A 25273-nucleotide genomic window follows, 5' to 3' on the forward strand; every position below is an offset into this window, starting at 1 on the left:
TAATGATATCCAAATTTACTGTGTTATATTTCAGGTGACGAGATCTCTAGGTCCCTCAGGGTTCCGAAACTCACGTTTCAGGCTGAATTATGTGTACCCCCTCTAGTATTAGCCCCCTCAATAGAATGTAACCGTATTTCTAGATAAGGTCTTTAAAGAAGTGATTTAGTTAAAATGAGTTCTTTAGGGTAGACCCTAAACCAATATGACTGGTGTCCTTATAAGAAAATGAAATTTGGACACGGATATGCATACATATATAAAGACCATGTGAGGACACAATGAGAAGGTGACCACCTGCAAGCCAAGGAAAGGTCTCAAAAGAAACCAAACCTGCTGGCACCTTGATCTTAAACTTCCAGTCTCCAGAACTGAGAAAATACATTTCTATTAAGCCACCCAGTCTGTGGGTGTTTTGGCAGCCCTAGCAAACGAATACAAACTGACTGCCTCATTGTTCCTTTTTAAAAGAACCAAGTAATAAGCCCTGCTTCAAAATGGGAGTCATTCCTAACACTTTTTTTTCTTCTGGCAGCTGGCTGGTCATTCCTAACTTTCAACAAGTGCTTGGCAGACTGTCTGCTTCTTTCCATGACCACTGGCAGCACATCTGTTACCTGGACTTCTGCAGTAGCCTCCTGACTGGCTTTCTGCTTCCTATCTTGCCTAACTCCAACCCATTCTCCACAAAGCAGCCAGAGTAATCTTTACAAAAACTGTCTTCACACTGTACTTAAAATCAGGTTCTACTTTGGCCCATCAGTCTCTACATGATCTGGTCTCTATTTCTCCAACTTCATTTTGTCCCATTCTCCTCCTCATTCCTACACTGAGTTTGCCTATATTTCCTTCAATACCATCAATAAGCCTAGCTTTTTCCTGCTTTAGGGCCATCCCAGATGCTGTTCTGCACAGCAAACTGTACTTTCCCAAAATGGCCACAATAAAAACATTCCCATTCCGGAAGTTCTTTTTATGAATTGACATTCCTCCCATGGAGAGGAGGGTATCTATGTTCCATCTCCTTGAATTTGGATGTGATATGACTACAGAAGTGATACTGTTACATCCAAGACTAGGTCATAAAAGGAAATACAGCTTTTCCCCAGCTTTCTTGGGTCACTTGCTCTGGGAACCCAGCCACCCATGCTGTAAGTGCAGGCAGTCCACAAAGAGAGGAACTCCCAGTCAACTGCCAGCATCAATTTGCCAGCCATGTGAGTGAGCCATCTTGGAAGTAGATATTTCTGGCCCCCATTACATTGTCCTAGGTAATGCTGTTGGATCAAATGAACTATCCCCACCAAAGTCCTGCTCAAATTGCAGATTTGTGAATAAAATGATTGCTGTTTTAAACCACCAAGCTTTGGAGTGGTGTGCTAGGTAGCAATAACCAACACAACCTGGAATACACTCTCTCCCCACCCCACTAGGCATGGCTTGCTTCTCATTCTCCAGGTCTCAGTTTAAATGTTGTCTTCCTAAGAGCCCAAGCCAGGTAGCTGCTATTACTGTCTATTACAACTACCTCAACTTTCCTTTTGTAGCTTTTCTCATTTTGTAATTATTTACTGATTTGTCTACTTTTCCTACTATGCCAGACTTTTTAAAACTCAGGTGCTGACCTATTAATGGATCATAAGATCAATTTTTAAAAGATGAAATACAATAGAATATAAAATATCAGAAGTAAATAGTAAAGGATAAGCACTGTATCATGAAGCTTGTTAAGTACACATAAATGTGTGTGTGTGTGTGTGTGCTGGGGCACAATATAATATATACTTTTTATTCTCATTTTACTCTGGTTTTTAAAAAGTTTAAAAGCCACGACACTAAACTCAATTTCTGAGGTCAGGGACCAAGTCTCTATCACTCACCAGGAACATCCAAGAACTAGCACAGTGCCTTGCACTTAGAAGCACGCAATAAACACGGAGTAAGTACTGTAGAAATAAGAGGCATATGTGAATGAATGAACTGTAGAGACAGGAAATGGTCAACAATGACATTATTCTTTGAAGAAGTATGGCAGTGAAGAGATGGAAAGAAAAAGAATCTTGAGCAGGAGAGTTTTGGGAAAGGGGAGATGTGAGTATGTTCATCCACTATGGTTAAGGAGCCAGTAAAAGTGGAGAGAGAAAAATGCAGGATAACACAGGCAGGAGAGCACAAAATCCAAGGTATAATTAGAGGTGTTAGCTTCAAGGAAACAAAGCTTCAATTTCCTTCTCTGAGACTGAATGAGGAGAAATGTTGAAGTAGAGAACATTGGGGGGCTGGAGGGGCTCATATTTGAAGAATTAAACTGTCAGCAAATTATGAATCGAGGTTTGTTATAAGAACAGTGGAATTCTGAGCTTGAGTAGAAACATTTAGGAATAAGACCCCTCAAGAATGAGGGGAAGTCAACCAGAGATGAGTTGAATCTGATACCAAAAGAAAGAAGATACATAAATTGAAAACTGTAAATATGAAATTGGGCTAATGTGCATAATTGTATGATCTTTTTTTTTCCCACCACTGCTTGCCATCTAGGGATAGGAGCAGAAAATCAATTGTTAAGATTAAAAAAAAAAAAAGGCTGTAGTAGAGAAACAAATGAGTATACTAGCAAGAAAGTGTACAGTATACCGTAAATAATTCAGGCTGGGGTAGGAAGGGAAATGAAGCAAGCAGAGATTAGGAAAGAGGTGAGGGCTTACAAAAATGCAATGGGATTGATTTAATGGGAGAGGATGGTAGGATAAGAAAATATAACTAAAGGGGAATTTCAGAGTTTAAGATATCAGAGGTTTCAAGAAGCCTGGGTTATATTCCTTAGAGGTAGGAAAAACAAAGAACTAATTCTGAGGTTAGAGTGTCCAATATGGCATATATCCCCAAGACAGTAAATGTAAAACATAATTGTGACAGTAAATTGTAAAATATAAAAAAATATACATGTGGATTTGATCAACATATATCAATGTTGAACCCCCAAAATATGTGTAATCAATTTTGATTCAATAAAAAAAAAACACTAATAATAATAAAATAAAATATATATGTGTGCCAAGTACTAAAATCAATTAAGAAAGAAAGTATCCTACAGATCAACAGAGAATATGTACAAGGATAGGTGATAATTTCAAATGGGGAGAAGTTACTGAAAGACTAGGCCTTTTTTTTTTTTTTAAAGAGACATACAACGTGCATTTCAAAATTTTATTTTTGCACTGAAATTGTCAGCATAATGAAATTTACTTGGAATCACATTATTCCCTTAATATTTTCACAGAGTATATTCCACTTACTGTATAGTTTACGGTCTTCAGGACATGTTCTCAATAATATACTTGTTAGCATGTTAGTTTCAATTGGGCAAAACTTACTGCCAATAAAACTTGAATTTAATTTGTTGCATATTTCCAGTGGCAACCAATGATTAGGTGCTTCAATATTACAGATTTCAATTCTTCCATTCTTTATATCGATGAATACTTTAATTTCCAAGTGTGACTGTTCATATAATATATTAAAGGAAGTGTTTATACTAAACTTTGGCGTTTTGCCATATATCCACTCCCAAGTTTGCAGTTCTTTGGCTTTGCTATTTATTCCAGGAAACAATGTCTCATCAGTTGGGTTTATTAGGTTAATGTGATTATCAATTTGATGATAAGCAGCATACTCTGCAGCAATAGCATTCACCAGTACTTCACAGGTCAGAGTCGGGTCTTTTTCCAAAAGATTTTTAACTACAGAAGGTATGCTAGCAGTGGCATTGCTCTTGATCCCTTGGTAGGGGCTCTTCAGTAAAGAAGACAAGAAGGTCCCATCAGTACTACATAATAAAGTGCAGTGGTGATAAGCAGTAGTCCGGCCGATCTTAGAAGCTGTTCCTGAGATTTTAAACTGTCCATCAAGTAAAAGGTCAAATCTTTTGGTAGCCCGTACATCCAGCTGGGGTTGGACAGCATTCAGAGCTCTCACAACTAATTTCATATTTTCCATTCTATCATACTTCTTTTTGGTTGTAAAGAAAGTCAAATTGATATTACCCATATCATGGTAGACGGTTCCTCCTCCACTCCTTCTCCGAGCCAGTTTTATTCCTTCTTCTCGCATCAGATTCAGGTTACATTCCTGCCAAGGATTCTGATGCCTACCAATTACAACAGAGGGAGAATTTCTCCAAAAGAAAAGAATTGGCTTGCCTTCTAGATTCATATGGTCATGGATCCAGTCTTCTACAGCCAGATTTTGATAAACATCATTGGAAACTGACTGTAAAATTAGCCCATTTTTTACTGTGTTTTTAAAGCCAGCTGTTGGGACTTTGTGGTTAGAAAGTAACTTGAAGCAATTCTTCATTGGAAATAGGACAAGCATGCTTTTAAAAATGGAAGACAAAGAAATTAATTCATTGAAAAAAGGAAAGTCAAACTCTATCTTCTAGATATCCATTATGCCTATTTTATCCAAACTTATCTAATTCTCTAAGTTTCTAGTTCAGTTGCTTTTCTTGCCTTTTAGCTTTATGATTTTTCTTTAGCAACTCTACAAAAGAATACTCGAAGGAAATAGTGAAGACAACTTCAAATAATATCAGCTGAAATAGAATAAGGGCACACTTTTATCAAATAGTAAGTCTGCTGCTAACACATGTAATAGATCTCAAAGCCAAATTATTTTGAATTCACAAGTAATGCATGTTCATTGAGAAAAATGAGAAAACATAGAGAAACACAGATAAAGAAAATAAAAGAATCCAAAATCCCACCACTTGGAGATAATCACAATTAACATTTTGGTGTATACCCATTTTATTTCTGTGCATGCATATGCATATGCACACATGCCCCCCACCAAAAGTGTATCCATACTGATATTTCATTCTACATTAAGTCTATTTTTACATTAGCTTTATTGATTGTGTAATATTCCATCGTTAAATATACCAGTTTATCCAATTAATCTCTTAGTCTGTAATTTTAGGTTGTTTCTAATTTTTCTGGATTATCAACAATGTGTTCATGAATATCTCTGTGGAAGGCTTTAATTATGTTTTTGTAATACTTCAAAAAGAATTCCAATTTGACTTTGGGATATATAATTTATTGATAGCATAACTTTTATTTAGATCAATATTAAATTAAGATTAAGCCCCTGAGGTCAGAGGGAGAGGCAATCAGAGTATTCAGAGTTACATGGAAAGGCTATGAACAAAATCATTATGTTTGGACACTTTATGCATTATTCATGTTCGCAGTGCTAGTGAAATATTAGGTGGTAAAGGCTGAAAATACTAGCTATGAAAATGAAGTATTTTGCCTACTTATGGTCTTAAATAAACAATCCTATTCCAGTTCTACTTCTTAGGATGTTTGTAATTTTCCTTTAGGTTGAAGAACTGGGAATAGAATGGGTTATTAAAGCCCATAATTAGGCCAAATTCTTTAGTTAAGTAATGTCCTAGAAGTACAATTCCTAGGTTAAAGAGCCTTCATATTTTCACCACTCTTGTCATATTTTATAAACTATGCTACAAAAAGTTGAACCAATATACTCCCTCTGTCTAGAAAGGTCTGGAGATGTTTAATGCAGGAAGGGATACTTGAACTGAGTCTGGAAATGCAATGGTTTACCAGCTCAATGGGGGTAATATATTTTAGGAATATGTAAGGGCAAAGAGTTATCTAATAGTAAAGGCATGTTTTGGGGACTCCCTCCTAAGGGATAGAGTTCTACTACCAGTCTTCTAGCTCTACTGAAAGCTATGGCTATATTGTCCTGGGAAGCCACTGTACCCAACTGCATTTCTTTAGCTAATCTCTTTGTTCTTGGTTATGTCTGAATGAGTTTGATATAGTGCTGCATTCATTCAACAAATATTTACGGAGTGCCTATGAGGCAAAGGTAGTTAGGGCACGGAAGAGGGGAGGAAACAAGTTCATGTAATCCTAAAACATCTGTACTTTTTCTAAAGGCAGCTGGGAACTACTGAAGTATTTAAGCAGGAAAGTGTTGGCCATTAAACAAAACTGCCTGTGCAGTGTTAAGCACAGATTACAGAAGGATAGACTAGGGCCAGGGAAAGCAGTTAACAGACTAATGCAGTTGTCTAAGCTAGAGATAATGAGGATCTGAACTAGTGTAGCAGACAGAGAAAGAGGAGGATATTAAAGAGGTGGACTGTTCCTTGCCTTCAAGGAACTTTTAGTATCTCCACAATCTACTGGAAGATACTAAAAAGCAAGTGAGGTGTTAATTAAAACACAGTGACATAAGTGCTGAGTTAGGTTTAAGTACATTAACCATCTAACCCTCCAGGGGAAGTGATACTGAAGCTGAGACATAAAAGGGGTAAAGAAAAGTATTCCAACAATGTGCAACAGCTTGATGGAAAGGATACAGGACTCATGCAAAAAATTAAATTCCACTGGCTGGTACTCTGAGTGCAAGAATGGGGAGCTGCAAGCTAAGACGGCAGGAGAAGTAAGGGCCGGATTATGAAGAGCCTTAAAACCCATGTTAAATGCTTGGACTTTGCCCTGATGGCCCTGGGGAAGGTGCTAAAGAGTTGTAAGGAAGAGGAAGATTGGATTTATGCCTTAGAGACATGACCTAGAGATTTAAGCATGGAGAATCTACAATACTTGGTAGCTGGCTGAATGAGGGTGTTGTGGATTGACTGAACTGTGTCCCCCAAAGTTCATATATTAGAAGCTTAATTCCCACTGTCACTGTTGAGGGTCAAAAGTCCTACTATGGTAATTGAAAGGTGGGGCCTTGAAGAGTTGATGCTTTGATGGTGGTCGTGGGTGTGGTTCTGGGGACTTTAAAAGGAGAGCAGGTGCAGGTGCACTCTCTCTCTCTGCTCTGCCATTTTGTGCTATGCGAGACCCCTGTGTTGCTGTAAAGCCACCACCAAAGAAGATCCTCACCAGATGTGTTCCCTGAACTTTATACTTCCCAGCCTCAGAAATTGTAAGCAATAAGTTGCGTTTTCTTTATAAAATACCCAGTTCTGTGTATTTTATTATAAGCAACAGAAACAGACTAGTACAGAGGGTGAGAGAGAGAAGTCAAGGATTATGTCCTTTATAATATGATTACAAACTCCAGCTAGACTGCCAGCATTCAAATACCAGCTCTATCCTTGACCAGTTGAATGACCAAAGACCAATTACTTGACTCTTCTGTGCCTCAGATCTCTTCTCAGTAAAATGTGGATAACACCAGGGCTCATCCCATATTAGGATTAAATGTGCTAATACATGAAAAATGCTCAGAAGAGTGCCTGGCATGTAGAAAGCACACAATATGTGTTAGCTATTTTATTAACAGTATGCCCTGATTTCTGGCCTGACAAATGGGTGAAAGATGACATTTCCTAGGACAGATTTCATACAAAGAGGAGATATAGGGTGAAGATAATTGGTTCTTTTTGACTATGTTGAACTTGAGACTTGGATATATGGCAGCCAATGGGACAGAGCCGAATAGATGGTAACTGAGGCCATGGGAGGGAACTAGACTGTCCAGAGAGTGTTCAGTGATACAACAACACTTCGTTGTTGTGCCTTTGACACAACAACGAAGAGCAGCAACATTTAAGGGATGTGTAGAGGAGGGATGGAGAGCTCCCAAAGGAAACTGAGAATAGAACATTAGGAAGAAAATTTTAAAATATGGTATTATGGAAGTGTCAAGGAGACAAGATGATTAACAGTGCCAAAGCTGAAGACTGAGCAAATAAGATAAGTGTTGTAAAGGATCTATTAGCATTAACAACATCAAGAAGGCTATTCGTGATCTTGGCAAGAACCAGATGTTTTGAGTAAACAGAAGGCCCAAAGTGGAAACAATGAGTGTATTCTGGCAGTGAAGTGGAAAAGCTAGTAGTTTAGAAGGGAATGTAGAGTTCAAGAGACCTGAGAATGTTTAGATGCTGGCAGAAAATCAGGAGAGGAAGAGAGGGTAATATCGGTGAAGGGAAGTCTCCAAGAAAGTGATGGTATTGGGATCCAGAGTTCAGGTAGGGAGGCAGCTTTTGCACAGCAGTAAAAGCAATCCTTTTCTGTTGTGATCCAAAGGAGAAAGAGTACTGAATAGGTGTGGTAGATGCTAATAAGCTGGATTGTGTTTGTTGATGTGGACATCATCAAAGATCATGTGAATCTCTTTCCCTAAGGTTAAGACTATCACAGTCCTGTCTGTATAAGCAGACTGTGGCAGGACAGCAAAGTAGTTAAGAGCTTAAATTTTACTCCTGGCTCTGCCACCTACCAACTGAATAAACTTAGGCAAGTAGTTTAACCTCTAGCTGCTTCAATTGCCTCAGACTGCACAGAATGGTCGAGAGAATTAAATGTGTTAATATGCATAAAGCATTCAGGTCTGGCAAATATGAAATACATTATAATGTTAACTGTTATGGTAGTGTTCCTCCCGTCCCATCTCTATTCTTCTGCTTACTGTTCCTCTCATATAATGTGTATTCCTTCAAGTGAATAAGGATTCCTAATCAAGACACATCACAGCAGCATTTACCTTGATGAACTAACTATAGCTGGCTTTGGCCAAAAAATGCAATCTTGTTAGAGTTCCAGAAGTGATCCAATTCATTATAGGTCATGCACTGATTCAATTCATGTATTTTAATAGTGCTCAAAATATGTCTAGTCATCCACTGTGTATACAGTGTGAATGAAATAAACCAAAGGTATTAATTCAACAAATTTTGCATCTACTACATGACACGCATTGTTCTTGACATTTGGGGTCATCAGTGAGCCACATAAATAAAGGAGATAAAGAAAGGCTATAAAAAGAAAAAGCAGAGTTGAGAAAAGGAGGATTGGACATGAATGTGTTGCGATTTTAAATAAGGTTGTTAGACTAGACCTCGTTAAAAAGGTGACATATGAGCAAGGTTGAGGAGTTAGGCTGAGTGGCTCCTATGTGCCAGAAATTGTTCTAAGCAACTGAACACACAAACGAATAAACAGGCCTCAGTGAGGATCTAACATTTCAGCTGAGCTCTGAAGGATCAGAAAGAATCATACAGGGATGTCCAAAAAACCCTGAGTGCCAACTTACTGATCTACAAAGAGAACTATGGGCTATCAACCAGATATTCAATTCAGCCTGTCCAACTCCTCCTCTCCTTGTAGGACTACTGATAAGCCAATTTATCATAAGTTTACTGGGCAACACCTAATTAGAACAAAACGACTGAGTTATATCATTTCAATGTCTGATGTGATGGTCCCTGAGGAAAGCACCTCCTCGACTCTCGGGCCCAGGAGAGATCCTACCTTTTTTTTTTTTTTTTTTTTTGCGGCTGGCTGGAACGGGGATCCAAACACTTGACCTTGGTCTTATAACACCGCGCTCTACAACTTAGCTAACCGCCCAGGAGCTTGGATTCATCTGGCACAGGTGCGCCTCCCTTTTATTCCACGCTCCAGTAGCAGACAAGACCCTCACTGAATAATGCAGCCTTTCGTGAGTTGTGTGGATATAGTCAAGCCTTTGAAGGCCTGGTAAAACACTGTTTATTTAAAATCACTACGTGTATCTCTACTCTCACCCTTTCATTGCTCACTTCATAGTTTTTCCTCAGAGGACATTCTTATTTCCATGTTCTCGGGGACACTTCGCTGCCACGGTGCACTACCAAACATGCTTCCCTATCACCGAACAGAAAGCAAAAAATGGCACAATCCCATCCATCATTTCCGGCAGGCCCACCTTCTTCGTAAAACCTCACCAAGACCCTTTCATTCCGCCACCTCTGTGACCATACAGAACTTACCCAGAACCTCATCACGGTGGTGTGCATGTTTTTTTACCCCGTCATTTTGGCCCTCAGTGGGCGTGCACACAGCTGGCCTCCGACAAGTCTGACTTTGTTCACCCTCCCTCTTGTGTAGGGACCCACCGTTCCTAACCGTGAAATGAGGTCGCCCCAGACGCTGAGCGTAACCTACAGAGCCCTCGGCACCGGCCGCGGCCGGCCCGACGTCCCAGGGCCCCGCCGCCGCCCGCGCGCGCACCGGGGCCCCCGGCACCTCGCCACATGCAGCGTCCCAGTCGGGGCGCTTCCGGCTTCACCCACCTGCCACGGCTAGTAGAGCCCCCGGCCTCCCGCCGGAGAGAGACGTGTCTGACCCCAGCCTCGGGGCCGCGCACGAGGCCCGGCCCCGCCCCCGAGGGCCGGTCCCGGAAGTGCCGAGAAGAGGCGGGGTCGCAGGATCGGCTCGTAAGGGTCCTTCCGGGCCGGCCGAGACAACGCAAGGTCAGATTCAAGGGAGGGACCTGTGCAAGGCCACGATCGAATAAAAGTGCTGAAAGTCGTAAAGCCCCAGTTCAGATGGGAGTGCCCCACGGGACAGCACAGCGATAACGGCCACGCCGGGGCAAGGCGGGAGAGGCGGTGTGCGAGGTTGGAGGGGGCGTCCCCGGAAACCCGGAGCAGCCAGGTCACACGCCGGGCAGGAGTACCAGCAAATACTCTTTACTGACCATGTAGGCATTGCGCCGGGTCATTTACATGTCTCCTACACATAGCCCTAATGGCAGGTAACTCCACTTGAAAAGGGAGGAAGTTCACATCAGTTTTTTTTTTTTTTTGTGACCGGTAAGGAGATCGTAACCCTTGGCGTGGTGTCGCCCGCACCGCGCTCAGCCAGTGAGTGCACCGGCCATCCCTATATATGATCCGAACCGCGGCGGGAGCGCCGCTGCGCTCCCAGCGCCGCACTCTCCTGAGTGAGCCATGGGGTCGGCCCTCACATCAGTTTTGAAAGACAGTTGCACTTAAAGGAATAAACGTTAGTATTCGCGGTACAGAGATGGTAAGTAGGATGAAGTGGATCAGAAAATAAACACACTGAAGCTAGTGATCGTTACCCGTTGGAGTGTCCATCATTGCAGTTGGCAAGAAAATCCCTGTGGCTGAGCCAGACGGGAGATCCCCCAACTGGCCTAGGGAGCAAGGTCACAAACTGCCTCAAACAGTGGCTTAAAACGACGATTTATTCTCTCTTAACAATTAGGTGGGCAAGTTGGGTGATTCCTCTGCTGTTTTCACCTGGACTTACTCATGTGGCTTCGTTCAGCAAGGGTTGGCCGAGCTGGGCGGTCCAAGATGGCCTTATTTACACTCTGGCAGTTGGTGCTGGCCGGCTGCTGGGGCACCTCAGTTCGTGCCTAGCCTTGGAAGCAGCACTTCAGCCACATTCTATTGGCCAGAGCAGCAACAAAACCAGCCCAGAGTTAAAGGGTAGGGTAATGGACCCCACCTCTTGAGGAGAGGAGCCCAAAGAATTTGTGGTCATCTTTTCAGTCTTCCACAGAAATCAGTCTTTCCTTCAGTTAGAATAGAAACCATTAACACTTGCCTCTTGGACTAAGGAGTGTCCAGTGTTCCCAGTTCAGTGATGCTGATACTGTAAATGACCAGGGCTTCATATAAAACTACAATAAAGACACGATGACTCCTCATTTGTTTATTATTACATCTTTTTTTTTTTTTTTTTGTCTTTATTTTGTGACCGGTAAGGGGATCGCAACCCTTGGCCTGGTGTCGCGAGCACCGCGCTCAGCCAGTGAGCGCACCGGCCAGCCCTATATAGGATCCGAACCCGCGGAGGGAGCGCTGCTGCGCACCCAAGCGCCGCACTCTCCCGAGTGCTCCACGGGGCCGGCCCTATTATTACATCTTTGGCTAAGATCCCTCTGAGTTCATCTTTCTTGTATTAGAAGTGGAAATGATTCTGTTCAGAGTTAATCGCAGTAGGAATTTTCCTAATTATCATTAAAAATAGCCATACAATATCAGTATTGTTGCTCTCTGCTTATATTATTTCCTTCTAAATTGCATTTCTCTGAAATCTGAGATGGTACAGTTCACCCCCCTCCCCAATTTCCTGCTGAGATAGTTTTAGAGAATCCCATCCCCTCCTCCCTGCTCCAAGACTTCTTTCTGTTGGTTATTCTTATCCCACCCCCTCCCCACTTCTTCAGCTTCTCCACTGGAACCTTTCCATTGACACTCAAGCATGCTTTGCTCTCATCTTAACAATCCTCCAGTGACCTCACTTCTTCCACCTTCCATCTACTCCCTTTCAGAACCAAGCTTCTTGAAAGAGTTGCTACACATCGAGTATCCATTTCCTCACTTTCCATTCATTTTTCAACCTATTCCAAAACGGCTTTTGCTCCATTAGCCCAGCAAAAGTGCTTTTGCTAAGGTCACTGTTGACATTCATGTTGCTAGATCCAATGGACCTTTCAGTCTTCATGTAACCTTTCAATTGACTACCTCCACCTGGAAAGATTCCTGTGGGCAACCTTGACATTACCCTGTCTTGGTTTTCCTCCAGCCTCACTGCGAACTCTAGTTCCTTTTGCCATCTGCTCCTGCTCTGATCAGCCCCTAAATGTTGGAGTTCCTCAGGACTTTATCTCACATGTACGTTCTCCTTAAGCAATCTCATTCATTCCCATAGCTTTAAATACCATTTATATGTACAACTTCAAAACTTATATTTTTAGTTCTATACATACAACTGCCTTCGAAACCTGGTATGTCCAAAAACTGTGCTCCTGAGCTCACTCTTTCCTCATACGGAACCTCCATGCATCTATCCTTTTCTTTGCTAGAAATGTTCTTCCTCATTTCCCACTTCCAAACCATCACTACATCCTGCTAAACTTGACCTGAACTCTATCCCCTTCACTTCACCCCGATGACCATCACCATCATCCAAATGGACAACCATGTCACTGTAAAAACCATAAATGTCATGTCCTCAGAGAATCCCACAATTAAAATCAAGTTTATGCCTACTGTTATGTCTCTCTGAATGCTTTACTTTTTCTTCACCGCTCATCACAATTTGTATCTTCTATAATTACTGTATAATGTTCTGTCTTACTGGGTAGGAAGATAGAAAGCACTATAAAGACAGTGGCTATTTATTCACCACTGTATCTTTATCACCAAGCACAATCCCAGGCTAGGTGAGCAAATGAATGATTTGTGTACTTTTTTCTCCCCCAAGAATTGTGTTCTGTAAATGATAACAAGCATTGTCTTATCGGCATTGTCTCATGCAACAATTTTTTTTTTTTTTTTTTTTTTTTACTCTAGATTCGGTATTCCCTACAAATAACATTTGTTTAGTATTTTTCTGATTTATAAAATATTGTTTCCCCCAAAAGAAGATATGATATCTTCCCCTCTTCGTTTTTTTGTGAATATTAAGTATAGGAATATGTTCAAAACATACATAATATAAATAGTTACAGATAATTATATGTCCAGATACAAATGATTTTAATTTCATCTGATATTACTTGAGACAACACTGCTGTTTCAAACTACCAGTTATTTTAACAAGATGTTTTAACACTAAGCTGTCGTATTAAATATTGGTGATATAAAATGGTAGCATCTGCAAGATAAACTATTACACTATTAAACTGTTAAAGAACTCTCTTCTAACCCTGAAATGGTTTCAACATGGGAGAAAAAGCAGTTTTTAAAGGAAGATTTAAAATGTGAAATATTTCTAAAGATATGCAATTCACTGGTCTTTTGCAGCGACCTTTTACAGAACAGAAATGTAAAATGTAGGAAGGCAAAGTACCCTAAAGCAAAATCCCAAACTGGAAATGGAAATGTAACATACAAAACTGGTACATCAGAAATAGTGTGAAATACTGATGTCAAATTGCTTGGATTTTTTTTTTTTTAACCAATTGTTAAAAATTCCATTAAATTTAAGATGTTTTGGTGCCATTTCAAATACTGTTACTAAAAAAAACCTCTGGTTTTAAACAAAGATAGAATATAATACCAGAGAAATCTGCGTTGAATTTTGGAAGGCTTTTTCTCCCTAAAGCAATTGCCTTTTGAATATGCATCATCAAAAAATGTAGTCTGAGATGATTAATAAATGGTGAAAAATAAAGCAATAGTCTTTCTTCATTTTGTTAGGTTTTTCTAATAAGATTAAGTTCTCATTCAACACCTCCTCTTAAAAGAAATTTTTGGTTTCTTTGATAGTATGTGCAAATTACCTCATTCAACATCTGTCATTTCTATCCCATTGCTTTCTTTAACATACACTACTGAACACAAGGCTTTCTCTGAAAGAGATCCTGTGCCAATCCCTTCAATCCTTGTAATGTTTTCTTGGTTTGTGTCTTCTAATCTTATTTTCTTGGTGGTTTGAAATAACTGAGTCACTGGTTCCAACCTGCTTTTCTCAGTCCCTCGCATTAAGTGATCTTCCACTTTTGAATCCATACGCATAGCAGATACCTGAGTAGCAGATTTACTAAATGAAAATCCCATTGGGACAGCTGAACAAATATCAAAGTAGTTTTCAGGTACCTTTTTAAGTAGTGGAAACGTTTCTTCAACTTGATTACTGAAACAAAAATACAGGTAACAAGTAAATACAGCGGAAATTTCAATTAACTTCATGGCAATGTTTGTTGAGTGAAATATGGTGATGCTAAAAATATAAAGTAAAATTACCTTCCACTTTTCAGTGTTTACATTTTCTTTGTGACAAGGTTTGCAGGTTCTATAGAGTTCTTTGAAAGTCTTTCGAAAAGAAATTTACCCGATTTTATGTTTCATCATTTTTCAGAAATAATAGAACTTCTCTTAGTCCTTTCTGTTGTACTTGCTAGCAAAACTTTTAATTCATTATTAGTGGGTTAAAGAAATAATTACCAAAGGCCAAGAACTCTGCTAGGTATTCTACAAAAAATAAAGATGTCCAGTAAAGATACTCATTATTAAGGATGCCCAACCTGTTTAGAGAGCATGCAATGTGGAGGGAGACCTTGGAGGTTCCCAAAGGAAGAGGGTCTAGGTCAGGGTTGGGCTTTGAAAGATGCACAGGAACTTGCTAGATAGAGTTGACCAGGATGGCAGAAAGGACAGGCTTCCTGGCATAGTAAAGATTTGAGAAAGCCCAGTGCTTGTTAGAGAATAGTGATTTATCAAAGATGCTCTAGCAACAACCTGAGATCTGGAGCAGACTCAACAGCTGTGAATGAAAGCACTCTTTTTAGAATGTATTATTTCTTCAATATTCAGCTACTGTGGTATCTTTGACAATTCCATACCCATCAAACCCTAATCATGTATTGACTGAAAATTTCTAAAGGATTATCTTGAAACCCTGTTTATTCATTTGTGATTGAATATCAGTGTTTAATCTCTAACAGAACAGAGTCCTGGGCCTACTATAGTATCCTATATATAGTAGTTACTCAAATGTTGGTAACATAACGATTAGATAAATATCATAGATTTGGCTTTGTGAGAATCAAATACAATTTAGCTAAATTTTTTAAGATCTCTACTGAAACTATAAAATGTAGGTATGCCTGTTTCTTAGATTTGGAACTCGAAGATGAATTTTCTTCCTCATCAAAGAAATATCCAATATTACCTCCTAATTAATAAAATTGAGTTTATTATTTTCTTTGGTTTCTCCTCTTTAATTAATCAAAAAGGAAACACTCCTGTCAAATATACATAATTTGAATCCAATCCTATCTAAACAATCAAATAAGCCCTAATTGACAGACACTCTATAAAATAAAAAACTTGTTTTCAAAAATGTCAATGTCATGAAAGAGTGGTTGAGGAGGTTAAAATTACATATTTCCAAATGCAATGAATGATCCTGAATTAGGAGGAAAATGTACTACAAAGACCAATATTTGGACAACTGGAAAATGTGGATATGGATGGTTTGATAATAATATTGCATCAATGTTAAACGCCATGAATGTCATAATTGTATTGTGTTTATATATGAATGTCCTCATTCTTAGAAAATATATGCTGAAATGGGGGTGAAGGATCGTAACTGCAACTTGCTCTCAAATTTTTTAGCAATAGATTGATAGATAAATACAGAAAGTAAAATATGCAAAATGTTAATTATTGAATCTAGGAAGTAAAGGATAAAAAATTGTTAAATGTATTATTTTTGTTACATTTCTGTAGGTTTTATGCTTTTCAAAATACGAAATTGGAAAAAAGTTAAAAAAAAAACAAACCCCTAATAAAACTCTACATATTGAATTTATAAATATAAATTACATATTTAAATGTAATATTGATTTTATAAATATAAATTTATAATATGAAACAACACTGAATTTATAATCAACAAATGTAAAATAATGGTATAAAATTCAATTATCAATTTGCACATTAAACTTCAATCTGATAGCAGGATTGAGGAAGAACCAAATACAATACGGTAGATTTGGCCCTGTGAGTCTCACCTTAACTTCCCCAGCGTTTTGAGGACATGAAGGGAGAACCAGTCTATCAGGGGCTCCTTTGGTCTGGCATTCAGGTTGCCATTCAAGAAGAAATCTTGAATGTATATGGAAGAATAAAGGCCCATAAAGAGCTAAATCAATATGGACAAAAAGATCAAAGAGGCTTGCCTTACCAGACATTAAGATATGCTACAAAGTCAAAGTAGCAAAAACAATCTTATACAGGTGCAGGAACAAATAAATGACCAATAGTATATGACAGTGCTGCAACTTGGGCCTAGGTATGTTCATGAACGTCACACGATACAGGTGGCACTATTAGGCAAAGGAGATGGAACAGACTAAGTTTAGTATGTCAGTATTATAAATACTGGCTCACTATGTGGATAAAAGTAAAACAGGATCTCTATCTTACATATAGAAATGGAGTCCAAATGCACTAAAAACCTATATGTGAATGACAGAACTATAAATGCAATAGAGGAAAATGAAGAACAATGTATTTGTCACCGTGGGGTGGAGAAGGATTTCTTGAACAAGATCTAAACAGCTTAAACAACAAGGGGAAAACAGATGGATTTGATCACTCATAATTAAGAATCTCTATTCAACGGAAAAACCGTAAGCAAAAAGACAGATAAGAGACTAGAAGGAGATATTTGCTAAGTCTAAAGCTGATAGGATTCAATAGCTGGAATACAAAAAAAAAAAACAACTGCAAATCAAGAAGGAATAAGAAAACCCAATAGAAAAATGGGCAAAGGATAGGAAGACACAATTAATAGATTGGGGATTCCCAAATAGATAATGAGTACATAAAAAGATATTCAAATTAAGGAATCAGAAAAATGCAAGTTTATTAGCATCAGCATGGTAGACTTTAGAAAGGTGGATAGTATCAAATATTGAATACATGATAACAGAAAACCTTGTGCACTACTGGTGGTGTCATTCTTAACTCCTATCTTATTTTCCATATCCAATCTGTCAGTGAATTCTGTTTCTACTTCCACCCTTGCCCATGCCTCCCCACTGTGTATTCTTCAAATAGTAACTGATATGAGCCTTTTAAAACATAAGCCAGATCACATTTACACGCTCTAGTCACTTCTCATCTCAGAGGAAAAGTCAAATTCTCTACATATCTAGTACCCGGTTGTGGTAGGCAGAATAATGACTCCCAAAGGTATCTATGTCTTAATCCCCAGAACCTGTGAATATGTTAACCTGTCAATATGTCATGTTACATGGCAAGGGGGAATTAAGGTTGCTAATCAGCTGACCCTGAGGTGGCAAGATTTTTGTGGATTAATCAGGGGTACTTATGTAATCACAAGGGTCTTTATAAGTGAAAGAGGGAGGCAGAAATGTCAGTGTTAGAGTTATGCAATGTAAGAAGGACTTGACTGGCCATCATGGCTTTGAAGATAGACAGGGACCACCAGCGAAGGAATGTGGACAGCCTGTAGAAGCTGGAAAGACAAGAAAACAGATTCTCCCCTACAGCCTCTAGAAGGAATGCAGCTCTGCTGACACATTGATTTTAGCCCAATGAGACCCATTTTGACCTCCAGAACTGTATAATACATTTTGCTGCTTAAAGCCACCAAATCTGTGGTAAACAGCAGCAATAGGAAACCTGCTAACACTCTCTCCTATCTCTCTCCCTTATTTCTGCCCTAGTCCTACGATCTTATTGCTGTTCCTTAAGTATATGCTATGCCAAACCCTCTCCTGCTTCAAGGACTTTGCACTTATAGTTCCCTCAGCCTGAAGGAATTTTTGAATTGCAAACCACTTCTGTTTAGAGACATGGAGCCTGAGACTATGAAGAGCCGGCAGACTTCTACTTGTGGCAGTGATGGAGTAACAGGGACCAGATTTATCCTCATGCCTTCAGCATCTTAAAAAATAGATAAAACACATGAAACAATGTTTTTTAGATTTTGGAAAATAGGCAGTGTGGGAGACTGATCCCTGAGAAAAAAGAAATAAACAAGGTGAGCCCTATGATTGCTCAGTGCCTGGAATTTTCAGGCCTCAGCATAGGGAGGAAACTATAGAATTTTAAAAAATGAGTATATGGGTAGTTGGAGTCCCAGATTTTTTAGAGGGCAGCAGGAGGGGGGACAGGAAAAAAAAAAAAAAAGGCAAAACAGAAGTTTTTGTAGTGAGGCTTTTGAAATGCTGGAGAAACCAAGGAACTAGAAAACCCAGACCTTAGAACTACACAGAAGGTTTTTGTCATGAGAGACAGCATGGGTACTATACAAAGTTTAGTTGGGACAGGCTGGAGTATTCACCGCTCTTTGGGTTTCCATAGAGGGAAGGACATTTTCACTTTCTTGGGTTAAGAGAAGTCAAAAGTTTTTGACAGAAAAAGATGAAAATCTTTATGCCTTCCTATGGCCTTAAAATGACCTTTTCCCTACATTCTTTCCAAAGAATCTTCAATAACACCTAGATAGCATACATAAATGCTTAAACTTCCCTTATCGTTTCCCTATGGGAAGCACTTTTCTACTTCCTATAGTAATAAACTCATCCCCCCATGTCTGCAACTCCAAATGATAGTTTTATTAAATTTAGTACCTTCTTTCCTATTTGTTTTCAATAATGCTACATAATGAGACTCTTGTATTCAAAATAATCTAAAGAGGAAAGGAAATTATACATCATTCCCCTTAATATAACTTTTCAGGATGGTCTTTGAGAGCTCATGCTACTTTGTTCCTTATTTTACCAATTACGTATAATTATATTTTGGGGGGAATGTGCTACTTGGGTCCTCTGACCTCTTTATCTAAAACAACAGGGACATCCAATTTAATTTTTTAGATCTAATTATACTTACAAAGAATATAGTATCTGAAAATAAATGCTACAAAACATAAGAATATGGAGACGATGATGAAAACAAATCAGGAGAGAGGTAAGAAAAACGAGGCACTTATATTTAAACGCACTTGTATGAAGAAATGTGTTCTAACATAAAAGTTTATCCCTGCCAATAATATCTTGCAGAAAACAATGAATACTCACCTGGCTAAACAGGAATTGTTAGTCTCCTCAAATGTGAGGTTACTTTTGAAAGGCACAGGTTTATACTATATCAACATCATCAGAGGACCGCTGTAAAAACCTAGTATCTATGTCATCTGTAGGAAAAGACGGGAAGATAAAGTCACGATTACAGTTCAAAAGCTCCTGGGTTATTTAAGAAGAGTGGGACATGTTAAATATTAAGAAATATTAAGAAGACAATATTTCTTTTCAAGCTGGGCTCCAAAAAATTGGTAGAATAATGCAATGCTCATTCTTTTCCACTAACAAGCTCATTTCTCCACTTTAAGGTAAAGTAGTTAATTTTAAGGTAGTTGTATAGCCAAAAATATTACACGGATTAAGTTAAATGTATTCCCAGACTGAAGGCTCCTAAGTAAGAGAAAACAAGTTTAAATGGTATTAAACAGGAAAACAATCGATACAACATTAAATATCAAGTGAGGTTGTATTCCCTTTCCTTTTTTGCTAACCATCACCAGTTTTTCTGGAAAAGAGACTTGAAGAAGGACTGGCATGTGGAGAATGAATACCGGTCAGAAATCTGGGCTTGCATTCCTACTTCTGCCACTTCCCGATTCGATCCCGACTCGATCGTGCAGAGCTGACCGAGGCCGTGGGCCCACAGGCTCCCCAAACTGCAGGCTGCCGGCGCTCCCCCCGGACTGGCCGACTCACTCCCGCGAGGCTGCAAGCAGGAGGATCGGACCTGGAAGGCTCCCTCAAAATGGGCCCCTGGCTGCGGCAGGGGCTGCGCCTAAGAGCAGCTCTGGAGAATAACCGGTTCACTGAACGAGGGTCCAGAATGATGCCCGATCCCTGGGAAAAGTAACATAAAGCCACCGCGGCGAAGCAGCAGGTGTTCCAGAGCTGAGAGAAGGCGGCGAGGCGAGAAACAGCCCTGCGCATGCGCGTTGCATTCAGGTGCGGCGCCTCAGGCAGGGAGTAAGAACCAAGTAGTGGAAAAAGGGGCTCGCGGCTGGTTACTAGGAGACGGGACGCTCGATTCGGACGCTTAGGCGCTTCGTGGGCGTGCGCCTGCGCGGCGCGGATGGGCCAGGAAGAGGCCTCTCCTGGGCGCCCTGTATGTAAGGCAGGCAGGAGACTATACGCGTCGCTACGTGCGTGGGTGCGCGCTCACGGCTTGTAGTTCCCGCGAGAGGGAGAGTCGAGCCAGGTACGCGTGCGCGCAGAGTCTGGGGGCGCGCGGGACGGAAGCGGAGCGAAGGCGCCGGGGAGGTGGAAGACGAGCCCCGCTCAGGTACATAGCGTGAGGGCGGGGCCGACTGCGGCGCCGACCCGGGCTAACCGCCCCCGCCTCCTTCTCGCTGGGTCCTGCCTTCCTCTGCCTCCGCCGGGGCGGGGCCAGGTCGATTTGGGGGTTGGAAGGGAGGAGACAGGGGCGGAGGATGAGGATTGGGAGGGACCTGCTTCCCCGGCTGAAGCCGAGGTCTGGCAGTCGCGGGGATGAGCTCCGGGAAGGAAGACGGGCTGGGGAGCCCGGGGATGGACCCGGCGCTCCAGGTAGGAGCAGTGGAGATGCGCCGGATTGGGGGAAGACCGCTAATGAGCCAGAAGGCCTCCGAAAAGGCGGCTGCAAGAGGGCGGGTGTGGCGGATTTGGGGGCAGTGGGTGACCCCCAGGTGGGTTTTCGCTGCTTGAGCCGCTGTGAGGGGCAGTAGCGGGCAGGTTTGCGAGCCGCGTAAGCCCTCCAGGAGTAAACTTTGCTCTTGTGTTGTCTTGGGAGTTTAGGGTTGAGCCCAGTTCCTATGGTGACCGCTTTGCTTCCCGCCGCAGCTGTTGGGAGGACTGTTTTGTTTAGAAACGCTCTGGAGTGGAGCTGAGGAATTTGGAAGTCAAAAATTTGGGAATTCAACCTGGCTCTTCCTGATTCCCATCTCTCACTGCTGAGCCTTTTTCTAGTCTTTGGGAGGTGAAGGGCCGAGATCACGTAGGCATTTGCAGGGCAATCATATAATTTTAGTAGAAATTGTACACAGGAAAGACAGGGTAAGCTGGCTTTTGTTTGAAAAAATATTTTGAGACTTAAATTGGATAACTATGTGATCGTGGACCTGATGCCTAAAACCGCATAGGAATACTTTTTTCCCCCCAAATAAAGCTAAGAATCGAGGCTTCAGGAAAAGTTTGTGTAGATGACAGTGTCCCAGCGTATTCCTTCTTTCAGTCCAAGTCCTTAAGGCCTTATATCCCAGGAAGTTTGTTGTTTTAAGTTTCCTCTACAGTTTTCAGCATTTTGAGTACACTTTGCTTATCTCTAAGGAAATAAATAGAATAACAGTCAGTTTGTAAGCAGAATAAAATGTTAGTTATAAATATGAACGGAAGTTGTCATATTCACATCTGCCTCCAGGATAAAACTGATTCTTGTTTGTATTTTACTTGGACAATAAACTAAATCCTTCAGTCTTAATTAGTGGGAAATAATTAGGAAGGTACATTAATGAAATATTTATTTTAAACCTTAAAATTTGGCATTATTTAGTGGCAACTTCCAAAGTATATCTCATTTTGTCTTCTGAAGAAAAGTCACTGCTTGGAGCCCAGAAAATAATCAGGTGTAGAGAATCTCTGAGCTCTGTTTTCCGTCTTAGTTGCTTAGACTGGTTTGCTTTAGGATGAGATGGTTTTAAATTCCTCCATAAACAAAACCAGTTAGAGCGGGCCTCATTATTCTTTACATTTTTAGATAACACTCTCCTTTCTCTCCCTAGAGGTAGCCACTATTGCAGACTTCTAAAATAACCACTTTTCTTTTCCTTATAGTTTTACCGTCTTGGTATGTGAACATGAGCATTAGTTTGGCTTGTTTTTGAACTTTATATAAACGGAACTGTACTAAGTATTCTTTTGCGTCTTGCTTCTTTACTCAACATTATGTTTTTCAGATTTATTGTTATTGTTGCTTGTAGTTGATTTATTGATTAGTGTTCCCTTGTAGGAGTATACCACAATTTATCTACTCTACTGTTGGTGGACATTAAGGCTTTTATAGTTTTGGACAATTATGAACAACAATGCTATGAACAATTTTACACCTGTATCTCAGAATAATCTTTTGAAGTGAGCTAGTTAGTTAGGTAGTTCTTTTTGTCTTAGTTATGCTATTGACATCAGTCTATTATGTCTAAATTTTTTTTAGTATAATTTTTTTCTTAGTACAGAAAAACCTCTTGAAAACAACTATTTAACCTCTTTTTATGTTTCCGAGAGGTCTCGATAAACACTGTTTCTCATAAGACCATTGTTTTATGCTGTTTTGAAGAGACAAGTTATTTCTTTGCACTATAGTCTGGAGTGAAGAAAAGAGAGGAGCTTCGATTTGGATGGAATGAGAGGAGAGATTCTTTCTTTCTTTTTTTTTTTTTTAAGAAAAGTTAACCAGTATGGCTTTACTATTTTGCTTAAAGTGAATTCCCAAACATTTATTCACTTATTTTTATTATAAATATAAAAAACTTCTCAAAATTATTCATAAAATTTCGTGTGGTTTTCTACATCCTTATGTTAGTGGGACTATTTTTCCTACTTCAAAGTGTCTGTAAAACTAAACTTTTGGAAATGATTTTAAAAAAAGAAAACAAAAGCTCAATCCTAGTTGATTAGATTTCAGAATCCCATGTAAAATACTCCAGTATTTTCCATTATTTTATCAAAATATTCAATAGACATTTATTGAGCCCATATCTTGTGCCTCATAATTTGCTCAACACTGATGTTTTTTAGCATATTTTCTTACTTCCTATTTCACTGAAAAATTATATATATGTATTTTATATATTTTATATATGTATATATATATTTTGGGGGGGGCAGCTGGCTGGTACAGGGATCTGAACCCTTGACCTTGATGCTGTCAGCACCATTCTCTCCCAAGTGAGACACTGGCCAGCCCCTATATCACTGAAATATTAAAATTCTACTACACAGGAGCTTCCTCAGATTTTTACCTCTTATCTAAATCTTCACCTATTTTCTTTTCTCTTTCCTGTTTCAGAGGACAGTGCACATTCTTTATCTGGGTTTTCTCATATTAGCTCAGCTGTCTTTCTCTACCAATTAACATTAACCTGTGTCTTAGGAGTCCCTTGTTTCTGTGCTGTAGGTCTTCTTCACCTGGAGTCCAGGGACCTTATGGAGTTCTTGAACCCCAGAAAATTATTTGTAAGGTTTTGTATGTGTTTACATTTATCTGAGGAGTGACCCAGGACTTTTGTTTGATTCTGAAAGGGATCCCTGACATAAAAAGAATTAAGAAATAAGTTTTTCTCCTCTTGTAATGAGCCACCCACACTCTTGGTCTTCCTTCAACTTTAGCTCTACCTCTCTTCGTCTCACAATCATGCTTCCTAAAAGTTTACATTTTCTGTTTTCTTTTTTTTTTTTTTTACTACTGATGTATTCATTAGTCCTCTTCAGACTTACTTCCACCCCACCCCTACCATTGAAACTGCTTTATTCAATTTCATAAAACTGTCATTAAATTTCATTATTTTGAAAATATTTTATTAAGTCATTAAATTAAATCATTAAATTTAATTATTAAATTTAATAGTCATTAAATTTAATTATTTTGAAAGTATTTTATTGACAAGAGCCTAGATCTCTTGGGTGTTAGTAGGGGGAGACAGAGAGTAAAAAATGAGCAAATAAATGATATAATTTCAAGTAGTGATAAGTGCAAATAACCTAATGAAAGAGTAAGTGGGAGAGAGGCTACTGAAGGTGAGTTAGGGAAGACCCTCTGACATTTCAGCCAAAAAGCTGAGGGTGAGAAGGAGCCAGCCATGGAAAAGGCTGGGGAGAGAATGTTCCTGAGAGAGAGAAAGTGAGGGTAGAGGCCTTGAAGTGGAATGAGATTGATATGTTTTAGTCTATATGGGCTGTGAAGGGGAGGAAAGAAAACCATAATTTCTTTTCTCAGTCCTCATAAGTTCTTAGCTGGAACACCTCTGTAACAAAAGACAGATCAACAAGAGAAAAGCAAGTTTTATTTTAATGAGTGCATTATACATCAGTTGGGTGGAACGTCATTTCAAAGGTATCTCTCTCAAGGCAGTAGTTTGGAGCTCTGCCTTAAATAGTATTTTAACAAAGAGCCATAAATCTTAGAGTAGTGACAAGACAAAGAGGAATCTCTCAAAGCCAGCAAACTGTGGGAAGGTAGTAGGGTTTGCTTCCAGATTCCCCTAGCCTTGTGTTTTTTTTTTTTTGTCTTTTTGTGACCGGTAAGGGGATCGCAACCCAGCCATTCCTATATAGGATCCGAACCCGCGGCGGGAGCGCTGCTGTGCTCCCAAGCGCTGCACTCTCCCGAGTGTGCCACGGGGGCGGGCCCTCCCCTAGCCTTCTTGATGCCATTTCTGAGCCAATAAGCCTATAGTTTTCTCTAGTAAAGATAGAATTTACATCTCTGTCTATAGGTAGGAAAGAGGGAAGAGAAGTAGAAAGATCTTTTGTCTTTGTGAATGTCTGTCCTGCCATCAGGCAAGCAGAGGGAGAAGCAGAGTATCCTCCTGTGTTTTAATCTCTATCTGAACAAACCTCAGTATTTTAGAGGAAGATTTTGGTTTCCTTTAGCTGCTATAATGAAATATCATATACAGGTTCGCTTATGAACAACATAAATTTAATTACAGCTGTTCTGGAGGCTGGGAAGTCCAAGATGAAGGTACCAGCAGATTCAATGTCTGGTAAGGGCCTGTTTCCTGGCTCATAGATGGCACCTTCATACTGTGTCTTCACATGTTGGAAGGGGCGAGGGAACTCTCTGGGGCCTCTTTTATAAGACAACTAATCATTACCTAATGACCACCCAAAGACCTCTTAATATGATCACTTTGATCACCTCTGAATATGATCACTTGAGGGT

The 25273-nt window shown here is 39.9% G+C and overlaps 3 protein-coding genes across 3 annotated transcripts in view; 1 reads left to right on the forward strand and 2 right to left on the reverse strand.

The window, feature by feature from the left end:
* Positions 1 to 3193: 3193 nt before the first annotated feature.
* On the reverse strand, positions 3194 to 10201 carry LIPT1 (lipoyltransferase 1). The gene is made up of 2 exons (XM_063078795.1): positions 10109 to 10201; positions 3194 to 4375 (listed from the first exon to the last, which is right to left on the reverse strand). Exon 2 carries the CDS (start codon positions 4372 to 4374, stop codon positions 3253 to 3255), a length of 1122 nt encoding a protein of 373 aa, XP_062934865.1. The 5' UTR covers position 4375; positions 10109 to 10201; the 3' UTR covers positions 3194 to 3252.
* A 3879-nt stretch (positions 10202 to 14080) lies between these two features.
* On the reverse strand, positions 14081 to 14356 carry C14H2orf15 (chromosome 14 C2orf15 homolog). The gene has a single exon (XM_063078065.1). It carries the CDS (start codon positions 14354 to 14356, stop codon positions 14081 to 14083), a length of 276 nt encoding a protein of 91 aa, XP_062934135.1.
* A 6223-nt stretch (positions 14357 to 20579) lies between these two features.
* TSGA10 (testis specific 10) overlaps positions 20580 to 25273 on the forward strand; it is a 136837-nt gene continuing 132143 nt past the window's right edge. The window contains exon 1 of the mRNA XM_063078682.1: positions 20580 to 20641. The gene's annotated coding sequence lies outside the window, so the exon portion shown is untranslated. The remainder of the gene's footprint in view (positions 20642 to 25273) is intronic.

The sequence above is a fragment of the Cynocephalus volans genome, chromosome 14 (genome assembly GCF_027409185.1).
Source record: "Cynocephalus volans isolate mCynVol1 chromosome 14, mCynVol1.pri, whole genome shotgun sequence".
Lineage (NCBI taxonomy): Eukaryota > Metazoa > Chordata > Mammalia > Dermoptera > Cynocephalidae > Cynocephalus > Cynocephalus volans.